At 32.3% G+C, this 12,891-nt stretch overlaps 1 protein-coding gene across 19 annotated transcripts in view; it reads right to left on the bottom strand.

The window, feature by feature from the left end:
* Positions 1-1,850: 1,850 nt before the first annotated feature.
* Positions 1,851-12,891, bottom strand: part of LOC120777589 (RNA binding protein fox-1 homolog 2-like) — a 119,584-nt gene continuing 108,543 nt past the window's right edge. For 15 of the 19 annotated variants that reach the window (XM_040109005.1, XM_040109020.1, XM_040109015.1 and 12 more), the window contains 4 exons: positions 10,259-10,330; positions 9,404-9,558; positions 5,782-5,848; positions 1,851-5,690 (listed from right to left, as the gene is read on the bottom strand). In XM_040109005.1, the coding sequence (XP_039964939.1) occupies positions 5,646-5,690; positions 5,782-5,848; positions 9,404-9,558; positions 10,259-10,330 (339 nt within the window). In that variant the 3' untranslated portion in view covers positions 1,851-5,645. The remainder of the gene's footprint in view (positions 5,691-5,781; positions 5,849-9,403; positions 9,559-10,258; positions 10,331-12,891) is intronic. The other 4 variants (XM_040109023.1, XM_040109017.1, XM_040109016.1 and 1 more) reach the window with 1 other exon arrangement.

A 12,891-nucleotide genomic window follows, 5' to 3' on the forward strand; every position in this document is an offset into this window, starting at 1 on the left:
GAATTCACATTTACCATGCCCAAGCCATGCGTCGTACTTTCAATTCTGGCATTAACTTGAACCCGATGCTTTTGTATAAATGATAAGAACGATATTCTATTTACTAACATGTATATGGGTGTAGGTAATAATCTTCACCCGCTCGAGAAGAGAATAGAAGAAAATAATTAAGAGATAAATTAAATATTTAATGTTGTAATTTTATTGTAAAAAAAGCAAAATCTAGCCCGCTTGGCTGGGTACGCCAGTAAATGATGAAAATAGTTTGAAATTATAAATAAAAATATTATTTTTACCCATTTTCTATTAATATTTTTCCTAAATAAATTCATTAATTTTAACCTTCAACTTCTAGTCTACAACACTGACACAGGTGTCAAGGTTTTGTCTAACCCGTAGAGACATGATGACCGAGTTGAACTCCACCATGCCTCTTCGGACCCAAATAAGTGCGCGGGCATTTTTAGCCAGCTATTTACACTGGACACCCAGGTAGACAAAGTCAAACGATGTGTTACCCGACGGCTGCGCAAAATGTCAAAAAACTGGGCACCACTTTGGCCTTGATAGAATTAATATGCTGATCATCATCATATATGTAGATTCGATGCGATTAAGCTTCCTCATGCACTGACCGCCATCCACAGTGGAGATTTCAGTGGAGCGGACACCTTCACCGACGTACTTGGAGTTAGAGAGTGACCTTTGCGCAGCCTGTAGCAGGTTAAACTCCTACTTATCCAGAATCGAACCCGACATATCAAATGTATGTCCAACGTGCAACGAGTTCCTGCATGGCACTAACCAACTCTTTGCATGCCCAGCTAACCCTACACATCTGACACTCCTCTCCCTATGGTCCGACCCCGTCGAAACAGCACGTTTTCTAGGCTTACCGTTGGATGACCTCGATGAAAATTTATCTCAACCTTACCATCTTAAGGGTGACTAGATAACCGTTACAAGAACAATAACACAAAGTTGAAAAACGTAATATCAAAAAACAAAATTTTTTTTACGGGTTGAGTTGAAAATCATACTACCGAATTTCAAAACTTCGACCAAAATGAAGTTGTGTTGAAAACCGTAATAGGGGCTTAAATAGGTATAAAGCCGTTTTGATTATTTCCTTATCAGAATTATCAAAGGCAAGATGTGTCCTTATTGACATATTTTAGTCGTCCCACTATTATATTATATATTCCTCGTAGGATGCAGTATAAATTGGCGATTGAAATTACTCGCGCAAGTCTTCGGATCCGAACAATGGTTGTAATATAGCCAGAAGTTGCAAAAAGTTTAAATATTCCATTACTTAACGTTTGCTTATGGTGGTTGTCGAGCACAGGTGCTGTATTGAGCACTGTCGTAGATGCGCTTGATGCTATGACGTGTCGTTTACTCCCTATGGATCTGAAGATTTGAACAGTTCTTTGAACGAATTTGCTTTCATATCTAACTACAAGTTATAACGCTGCAGAATGCTATTATTATGAATTAAATAAGTAATTATTAACCAAAAAAAATTCACATCGTTACTCTCGATTAATTTTCCTTTTTATTTAGAGATATGCTTTAGTTTTTCACTTCATTTATTTATTTATTTGTGTCTTTGCTTTGAAAAATTTCACAGTTCACAACCTTACAAATTGAAAAATGATGGATGATATAGGACCAATATCAAGTGGGAACAAAATTAATTATTGTGCCATTATATGCAAACATTATATAAAATGGTTTTCAGGAGTTTTTCATTTGGTTGCAAATTAATTTTGTGATGTCCGAGTCTCATCCTTATGAGCACTTGATTGCTTACAGAAGAGTCTTTAGTACTTTAAATCAAGAATGTGTTATTTTATAAGGAGTTTAATTCAAATAATATAATATGCGTTTTTCATATGCTTGAAATAAGTTTAATAAGAGTAGATATGAAAATTATAAGAACTTAATAAAAGAAATTAAATTTACTTTCGAATACATTCTGACAATAGTGGAGTAATTGCAAAAGTAAAATTGCTCTTTCAATGTTTTTCAGCCGATTAATACAGCTATAGGGACACAATAGATATGAAGAAGTACAATATATTATAACATTTTATACAATTTGGCACATTTTACGCTCTAAATTTATTATTATTAATTTTCCATATTTTTAATATGCTTGCAATCGTAATCTACTATTTTAATAAAATGTTGAACAAACATTCTTAATCCAGCACATTTGTTTTTTGATCTAACATTTAGTAATTTCCACAATTCTATACATTAATTTATATACTCGTTCATCGTATTGTTTTAGACGATGTTCTCTTTAATAATTTTATAGCATGATTTTGCACTTTTTACTACAAAATATTTACCTTCGTGATTCAATTTAATTATTATCAATTAAAATCACTTGAAAATCAACATTTTTTGGATTACCTTCTAATGGTATGCCTACGTGAGTATTATATTTACTTTTATTTTCATACGATCTTCTTATAATAATTTTGAGCTTTTTTTATTTTCATGATGTTTCAATCATAGCTTGAATTTGTGTATTTGTATTTTAAAACAGTATGTATGTATTGCAATCAATACTTGCTTAGATACTTAAAATTTGTCTTAGAGCTAGTTAGAGGTTTCAATTTGTTTAATTTTGTTTTAAAACGGTGATGTGCAACTTTTCAACAGAATTCTGAAATATTATTCAATTTGTTTGTTACTAATAATTCTTGAAAAGAATAATTGCATAAAGATTGAATCGATTGTGATGGTGAAAAATCTTACAAATAATGACGAGAATGCTCATTGATAAATATTTCTAGCCCCGTATAACAGTTTAAAAAAAAAATTATATATAACAATTAAAGGTCCAAATGACAAAACATTAAAATTTAAGCTTTCAGGTTACTGTGCAGAGCAAACGTTTCGAACGCCTATTGATAAAATTACCAATGTGCACGTGTAAAAAAATTGCAAAGATTTCATTTTTTACGTATAATTTTTAAATTGATTGCTATTGGGACTTCTCAGATTCTCATTTTTTCATCTTTGTTTACTTAGTGTTTTCAATTAAAAGCTATTTATTTGGCAATAAATGGATTTGATTTAACTTTTAATGCATTCATATACAGACATATGTATGTATATGTAACATTATGCAACATAATTCTTGCGATTGTATATATATTATATTTCAATTACTATTTAAATATAGAACAAATTTGTGAATTGAATTGAGAATTTTTTGAATGCATTGCATTCGCTGATAATGTGCATTTGAAAATTCATTATTCAATTTTAAAACATTTAAAAATAAATACTAAAGTAATCACACTACAAACTAATCATATAGAAGGTTTAACTAAAATATTAGACTTTGGCTTCAAGTAAAATAATTTATAAAAATAAAATAAAATATTCGTAGTAAAAATAATTTCAATGATATTTTTACGTTTATGGATCTTAGTTTTTTTAACTTGGCGTTACTTAATAAACGTTGTTGCGAGCTGGTTTATCTAGATATTTGTTCAGATGACATGTGTGTGTAAATAGTGTTACATGTGTATCGCCATTCATAATAATCCATAAAAATCACTTAATACTAGTAATTTGCGCGAATTTTTGCGTGATTCATAAATACTTTTAGATACTTCTAAATTTTATTTTTGGTCATTTAAATTGTTCAACTCTTAAAATATACTTGTACAAATTTGTTACTCATATAATATATTGATGCATGTATTCTTTCACTTTATAATTAAAATAAATTGCAGAGAAGTTTTGTATGCATATATTTTGATCCTACTTGTGCATTTAATCTGTTTGTTTTTTCGTTTCAATTTGACCTTTTAAAATCATTTTGTGTGCCAAAAGCTTTACATTTACAGCCTGATATGACGACTGCACAATGTCAAAAAGCAAACACAAAAAAAAATGTTATACAACAGATTATATGTATACTTACATAAACGCTACTTTGACATGTAAATATCCCAAGTCAAATCTAAGGGATACAATAGAGTATACTATATGTTATTTATATATTTTGTATGAAAATAATTTGAGCAAATTTAATTCACTTTGAGTGTCCTTCAGCGATGTATCGGAAGAGTTCGGATATTTATTTAAATGGTGCGAAAGCAAAGCACAAACACACTTATTAAAATGCATACAATGCATACAATAATTTGGTTCGATTTTTTTAGAACCCTATTTTGTAAATTCAAAAACAAAAAATATAATTGATCTCTCAAAATTTGTGATATCATAGCTGCATTCGTGAACATTTAAATAACATTATATAAATTTTTACTTAAGTTGTTATTTCTTGACCAAATACTTTTTAACAACTCCATCATGGGCGATTTTTAAATTGTTTCAGGAAGGTATTTGATTGCATATCGGAGTACAGTTGTTTGGAAAATTAAATTATAATGGAAGTGATTTTCGGATATTCACTCCTTTGTATTTTTATCACAAGTAAATACAACACTTTTTTGCAATAATATTCAAGACTTTGAATATATGTATATTTAAGAGAGAAAGTTTTCATTATTATAATATTCAAATTATCTATTTTCTAATTAGGATATGTTCAAGTGTCGATTATTTTATACCAATAAATTTGCTTCTTGACCAATTCAAATAGATATTTGAATAAAGCAATTACTGGGAAATAAGCTGCCAATGTGAATGAGTAAGCGTTGAAGGAAAATAGTTTAAATGACAATGTGTCATACTTCGATTTATATGAAGTACAATCCGGTTAAAAAAAAAATCATCATGGTCTTTAAATATATTATAATTAGTTTTAAAATGTTGCTTTTATGAATTTAGATGGTGTAGTAAAAGTAAATTTGAATAACTTCAAATTTTATAAATTTACATTTGATATTTATCGCATGTGTACTATATGTATAAACTAATGAATATCTGTGCTGCATAATAGCAAACATTTCTCATTATAATTTGAATACACTAAAGCAACGCATGCTTTTATGCACAAATTAAAGAAAGAATGACTTTGATTTTTATGACTTTGATTTTTATGAATATTTTCTATGGTGTCCATAATTCACCAACTAATCAAATAAATGATAATCGGCTAAACAATTTCAACAATACCAGATATTATGTTTTTGTTTGCTTTTGGACATTAATTTGAATTCATGTTTTGGCTTATGTTTTCTCACTTACTAGTATTTGTATGTATGTATGTACGTATTTATCGTATTTTTAAATATTGGTTGGACGACATTCAATTTAACAACTACGCTTTTCTTTTATTAAATTTTTAAATTGTTGGTATTTTTTTGGCTCAATACCTTTATCTTATATGCATGTATATGTGCTAATCTTCAACTCTTTTTCCTATTATATTTGCTTTGTTATACACTGAATATTTGATTTAATCTCATTGTTTTTACGCTTTGCATGAGTATTTTTGGTTGCTAATTAAAAATTGTAATATTTCTTGAGCATTTCGACGATTTCATATTCTTCTTAATGTAACATAAAATCTCTTTTCTTATATAATAATCTTTAATTTGGTTCCACATGATGTGCAAAATTGTGTGACCGGATTTGCAAAAGTTGAGTATAGCTGAGTTGACTTGCAGTCAGCAGCCATTGGTACATTGCATTGTCCATTTCTCTCACTAATAAGGTGCAAATCGATTGAATCCACCACGATACATAGTTGCCTATAATTGGAACAAAATATTTAAATGCATTTGATTATCATAAAAGAATATATTGTGCAATAGCTTAAAAAAATATGTAAGAAAAACTTACACCATAGCCGGGCACTGGTCCGATTCCATGTCCTAAATAGGGGTCCGCATACTCTCTTGTTGCATATCTGGGTTTACAGAATATAAAAGAAGCGACGTAAAGTTTACAAAAATAAATAACGAAAATTAAGGAAACAATTTCTCGATGAGGTGTTAATAATATGGAAGTTGATTGTTGAGTTAATATGTTAATGATTTCATGAAATGAACTTAAATTCTTTTTCCTTGCTTCATATCTTAAGATGATTATTAGCAAAAATTATTCAGTTTTGTGAGAATTTTGCACGCATTAATTAACGTAAATTCTAAATTAATCGATATTTCGGTTTTTCTTCTTTTCACTTTGCTATAAATAGAAAAATGAAGGAATGAGTGATTTTAGTCCGTTGACTAAGTTTTCGGGTTAACTAATATTCTTTAAAAATGTGTCTTATTAATTCATAAAGAGTTTATAGAGCAACGATTTTTTTTTTTTGAAGATTAAATTTGGTAAATTATTCACTTACAAACATCTTATACATACATAATATATAAATGAAACGCCTTTTTTGTATGTGAGCGCATTTCGCCCGAACCATAGCACGGAAAGACGTGGAAATTGGCATGGGTACTCCTTTAGCCCTAGAAAAGGTCCTAACGGCGACCTTTTTACAAAATTATTCTCGATTTCGCAATTTATGTATATATTTATAACTCAAGAACGGCCGAACAGATTTGGTTGAAAATTGGTGATGTGGTAGCTTGGAACCTCGGAAAGGGGAATAGGCTACTATCTATCGTTTTATGTTAAAAGCCAAAACAATTTATAAACAAAAAATATATATGTACATATTTCAAAACATAAGCATATGTTCAATATTTATTTAAGAATTATTTGAATATTTTTTGTACTTTAAAAATACAAAATAACATCACACAGCTATTGGCAGGGTAGAGTGGTTTTCGTTTACATACTCATATATGTATGTATGTATATGAATTATAGTGATAGTTGTAACTGAACAAGAAAAAGTTGAATTATAATTTGAGATCAGTGCATAATAGCTGACAAATACATATTTTTGAAGCATATGTATATACATTTTTATATATACATATATAAAGGTAACTGCTTGTCTAAAGGGACGAACGTATGTTTTCTGTACATATGCGAACTAGTTCCTATGTTTAAGAGATATCGATCTGAAGTTTTACACACGTTGTTTTCTCCCCAAGAGCTGCTCATTTGTCGGAGCCGTGGATATCGGACCACTATAACTTTAGCTGCCATACAAACTGGTGTAGTTGAAGATAACGATTTTCTTGTTTTTTGTTTTATTGTAATTCGTATGTTTACCACAAGCGCGGCAATAGACACTGACTCATACGAGGTTTGACAATTAAGTATTGCCGCACTTGTGGTAAACCTGTGACCTTGAAATTCCCTTTCTCTTTTTCCGGCATCCCTCCACTCTCCATTGATATATGTATGTACCATCGCTCTAGCTTGTTTAGTTAGCCTGCTGCGTCAAGTTGAGTAGACGTGTGTTTGTAGTGCTCGTCACGAAAATGGAGAAACGAAATCAAGAGCAACGCGTCTTGGGCCAGATTGGGCGAAAAAGCTTCGGAAACGTACGCTAAAATTGTAAGAGTGTATGGTGATAGTGCTCTTAGTCGTGCCCAGTCGTGCCCAAGCTCACAATGGTTGTCTCCGCGCGACCCCTGCCCGAAAAAAGCTCACATGAGCAAGTCGAAGGTGAAAACTATGATTACACCTTTTTTGATAGCCGTGGAATCGTCCACAAAGAATTCGTTCTACCGGGGGATACTGTGAATCATGTCTACTATTGCCAAGTACTCGAAAGATTGCGAACACGAGTTAACAGAGTGCGCCCAGACATCGCTCGTAACTGGATCCTTCATCACGACAACGCGCCGTGCCACACCGCCCTCAGCGTGTCCCAGTATTTGGCCTCTAAAGGGATCACCGTGTTGCAACAGCCGCCTTATTCGCCCGACATGTCACCCTAAAACAAAATCGGTGGTCAAAGGAACCCATTTTGAGTCGATTACGGACATCCAGGCGGCCGTGACGAGGGTACTCGCGGACATCCCAGTCGAAGCGTTCCAGAAATGTTACGAAGCATGGAAAACGCGCTGGAATCGCTGCATAGCTGCCCAAGGGGACTACTTTGAAGGGGATGGCAGAGTTGTAGAATAATTTTCAAATATACGGCTTTTATGGAATCAGTCTCATTACTTAATTGTCATACCTCGTATTATTTAATAATCAGTTTAGTGTTTGCTTTCACTTATTAACAACGAAGTGGGGAGCTAAAGAAATTCACTTAAAAATTGAACATTTCGAGATATATAATACTTTGGTTCGAACCAAATTCACCATAAAAAATGCGTTCGCAGAAATTTCCTCAGAAAACGGGAAATTATGTCAAGAGAAATAAATACATCCGGTAGATAAATGTTAAACTTATTCGAAATAATCTCCCCATGAAAGCCTACCAACTTCAAACAAATTAGTTTCAACAGATGCAATCGACTTCCTCAGTTACACGCGGCCAACGGTCATGAAAATATCCTTTTAGAGATGGAAAAATGTTCACTGTTGAAGAAGTTTTTGATAAGCAAGACGTCAAAAACAACGAGAAAAGACGCAAACAATTTTGTTCCATGAGTTCATTGTGGTCACTATCTAGCTGCTTTAGTAGTTTGATGAGCTTTACACCTCTTCGCTTCTGTGAAAAAAAAATGGTTTCAATCTGGGGCAAGAGTGTACCAGAGGAATGTTTTAGAAAGCGTGGTAAAGGAGTTAAGCAATAATTTCTTCGATGGGTAGCATTAAGTCCTCCAGCAAGATTCTGCTACAGCCCACAAGGCAAAAAGCAATATTAATGGTTTCAAAGCTATTATTGGTTAAATGGTTTCAAGCATATTATTGTCCATCTGGAAGTCTATTGGATTTTAATTTTTAGTCAAAGTTGAAAAATACGAGTTGTCGAATCTTTGATTGGAGCAGCGTCGTCAATACCAATAGAAACTGTGGGTGCATATACTGATCAATGGTCGCATCTTCCGAGATCTCTTGTGACAAAGGTGACCATTTCGAATATAATTTAAATATATAAAAATGAGTTTAAGCCTTCGAAAGTTGGTTGCACGGGAGTAAACTTTTTTTTCTGTTTTTTTATTTTTATTCTAATTTCCCTGGTAAATATTTAGGTACATTTAATTCAGAAATATTTATTAATTATTATCGGACTAATTGACCGTCCGATATTCTGACCATTTTGATGCACCAAACCTTCACAGTAGTCAAGTTCCCGCACACATAAATTTACATGTATGAGGATATGCTTTCTCAATACCATAACTTTGCGATCATAGTATCAACAATAATCGTATTATCGACCGAAGCTTCAGTAACATCACTGCAATCTTAAGATATGTACCTAATCGGGAACTTATATCGGTAGCAGTTCTAGGCAGTATCAAACAGTTTGAAATAGCCTTAATTCAATTTATAGAATCATAAGTACAAAAGTCAAGTTGGATGGGTTCGGGATATGATGTGAGTTTAAAATTTTGAAAATTTTGGTAGATGTTTTTTATATCCAAGGAACACTTACCCAGCAACAGTAGCGTAACCGGCTAAAGCCGGCTGTGCAGCGGCGGCTGCAGCGCCATATGCCGCCCTAGCGGCCACCGCTGTGTATGTGGTGGCGGCTGTTGCGTACGCCTGCTGTGCTTGTGACAGTGGAGTCTTTAGAAGCGGAGCTGTAGCCTGCAATGGTCAGATGCAAATAAAAATTAAAATATCTCACGTAAAAAAACCCCACTCAAAAAGATGGAGAATAATGTGTGAAGGTGACAAGGTATTATATACGATTCTAATGAACAACGAAATTGTAAGTAATTGGATATTATTGAAATAACTGTTAATTAAATTAAATTGTTGGAATGGTAACTACTGGCATATATGTACATATATGTTTACTGTTGATTCAAATATACAATATTAGGATGAAGGAATGGGGATTACATTAGTAGATAAGTGGTATTATTCAAAATTGAAATTATAAAAAATACTTAAGGATCTGTCTGCAGAGATTAAGCATGGCATGCCTAACTTGTAAATATTAAATAAAAAAGTTTTAACCCAGTGTGGATTTGTTTCGTACAGCAACATCCGGAAAATCAAGCCAAGCCAACCAATAACCAATATAAAAGTATGTTTACAATAATAAATACATCAACAGTTAAGAAAAATAACGAATTGGAGTGAAAAACGTAAATATGAGTTAAGAATTAAATTGGCATGCCTTGGAATACCTAGGTAAAATATTTTGCAATAATACACACATATGTATATAATTAAATATTAAAGCAATGTTCGCAATGAACTTAGTATACAACAATAAAGGAGATATATAAACAAAAGACAACTTGTCGTTGTTTGAACAAATTTTGCTTATTTTGTTTACCAAAACGTTTTGTGGTACCGGAATGCGGTTGATCGTATGTGGGGAACTGTTTAGCGTTGTCACAGTGCGGCGCTGTAAGTTTTCAAGTAGATTATATGATAGAAATTGTTTTTGTTGTATTTAAATAACTCAGTATTACAGTATGTATTACATACATATGTATATTTACATCACAACAAATAGAACATATATATAAAATATACTATATATGTATGTATAAACGAATACGTTAACTTAAAATAAAATATATAGGGAATAAGGAAATACTTGCAACAAACTGGTTAAAAATGTAGATATAAGTTTAAGATCACTACAAACAAATTATATAAATTAATTTTACAAGGCAAAATTAAACTTTGCATCATTATTTATCTATTTTCATTTTCCAGAAAAGTGTAATTCGTACGTACAAATAAGATTTACAAAACGTTTTTAAATATCACCTATCCAAAACTAGCTGGTACATTGAAATTTCACTTTCAGAGGATAAATTTTAATGCCGCCTTATATAGATAAGTATGGAAACAGTCTTTAATTCTTTTTTCGTTAAGTTCTCAATTTTGATGATCGTTCCGATTTAGAGGATGTGGAAATCGAAAAGCAATGACTTAGCTCCTACTGAAAATGAAATAAAAGTGTAATGGAATAACAAAAGCGTTACATAAATAAGCAAGGCCGTTTTCAGTATTTCCCGAATCCTTTTCCGACCTTTAAAAAATACTTTAATTATAACTTTGTAATTTTTGAAGATAATATAACGGGGTTTTCAATAGGGACACTACCAGAGTAGACCGAATGTCACTCTTTTGACATTTCTCTTTAATAAGGTTTACCATTTCATCATGGAAAGATATACGATCTAACGAGTCGAAATTATTAAAATTTACTACCGAAAATCGAAGTTAATGGCCTCAATTTTAAGAGCGCTGCGTCCAATTTATGGTGTCATAATCCTGTCAGATCAACATTTGAGCGTCTAGAAAGAAAAAATTTGAATCCACAGGCACAGTACAAAATGTTCCCATGGCAGTGAGACAAGGAAGTGCCCGTAGTGTCTAGAATATTGCTGCCGCTAGCGCATCAATTTAGGAAGATCGTTCTGAAGTGTTGATCATCTCTGTGACGTCGTTGAGGCGAATTTTATGAAAAGATCTTGGCCTACATCTTTACAAGACGCAAGAACTGAAACCGCTTGACCACTAGAACCGAACGTGATATTGCAGCAGTATCGGTCGATTTATGCTAGAACACCGTTGAAAATTGGGTTCAGCGTCTGGACTTCTTCAAGCGTGGCCGTGGTGGCCATGCAAAAGAAATCGACTTCCATACATAATGGCATCTAACGTACTTCGTACAGGAACAAATAATTTCATTGAAACTTAAACAGTTTTTGTTTTATTTAAAAATTATAGCGCTCTTATTGAAAACCACGATATGAAAAATTGTAACAGGAAGATGTAAAATCATCAATTCTAGGCGGTGGAAAACTCTTTTATAAGTGCTACAGTTCCGCTCTATATGCTCTATAAATGAAAATTTGATTGAATAAGCTCCTGTTATAAATAAGTATACTATTTCCAATTACTTGAAAATACATTGTTACAACTAATGCTTTCAACATAAATACATGAAATAATGAAAACGTGTAATTATTTAAATGATATTTGCAGGGAATATAGGGGAAGAATTTAAACTTTTAGAAACCTTAAGAGGCTTTTAGCGTTTTCTTTTCGAGACGAAAATGTTACCTCATTATATGGCAAAATTATATAAATTCTGCCTATAACCTTTAAAAGTGTTCCATTTTGCACATAACAAAAGAACGAAAAAATTGTTATTGAATATACATATATATTATATGTTATGTTATATATTATATAACTCATACACTGACCGACATTTTCGGCATAAGATTTGTTAGAAAAACGAAAGTTATTATAAGTAGTATATGGGAGTTGGGTTAGTATCGACCCAATATTATCCATTAACAATCACCAATCATATGGAGCAAAGTCAGCCGAAAATTCTGGTAATGGTTACAAGAAGGCTAGGTCAAGTTTTCGCTCGAATTTATCCATTTTAGGTACAAAGATACACTGTCATGATTAAAACATTCTCTTCTAATTTCATTGAGATAACTCAAATATTGGCTGATATATTCAGGATAAAGTCACCTGGAAGCTCAAAAATCTTTATATTATATTGTCAGAGAAGGATAATCCCTGAATTTCGATTGTATGTCTCACACACTGAATGATATTTTTGATCAAAAGTCAACTACAGAGGTCCACATATTCGGTACTTAGGGTCTTGAACAGTTTTGGCTGGATTTGGACAATTTTTGGTATAGGAATTTTATTAAAATGATACGTACTAAATTTAGTCGAAATCGATCGGTCAAGTCTAGAGATATGGGATTTCACCAAAAAGTGGGCTGTGCCACGTCCATTGTCTACTTTTCACACCAGCTCCCATAAAGCCTTCTCATACCATCTCGAAGGTAAAATTTAATGTCTCTGGCATAATTAGTTATGGATTTATTGCGCTTTTAGTAGTTTTGAACAGTACGGTTATATGGTGAGTGAGCGGGGTTATCTGCTGATTTCATCCATTTTCATACTATCGGTAGGAGT

Source organism: Bactrocera tryoni, chromosome 5, assembly GCF_016617805.1.
Source record: "Bactrocera tryoni isolate S06 chromosome 5, CSIRO_BtryS06_freeze2, whole genome shotgun sequence".
In the NCBI taxonomy this organism is placed as follows: Eukaryota; Metazoa; Arthropoda; class Insecta; order Diptera; family Tephritidae; genus Bactrocera; species Bactrocera tryoni.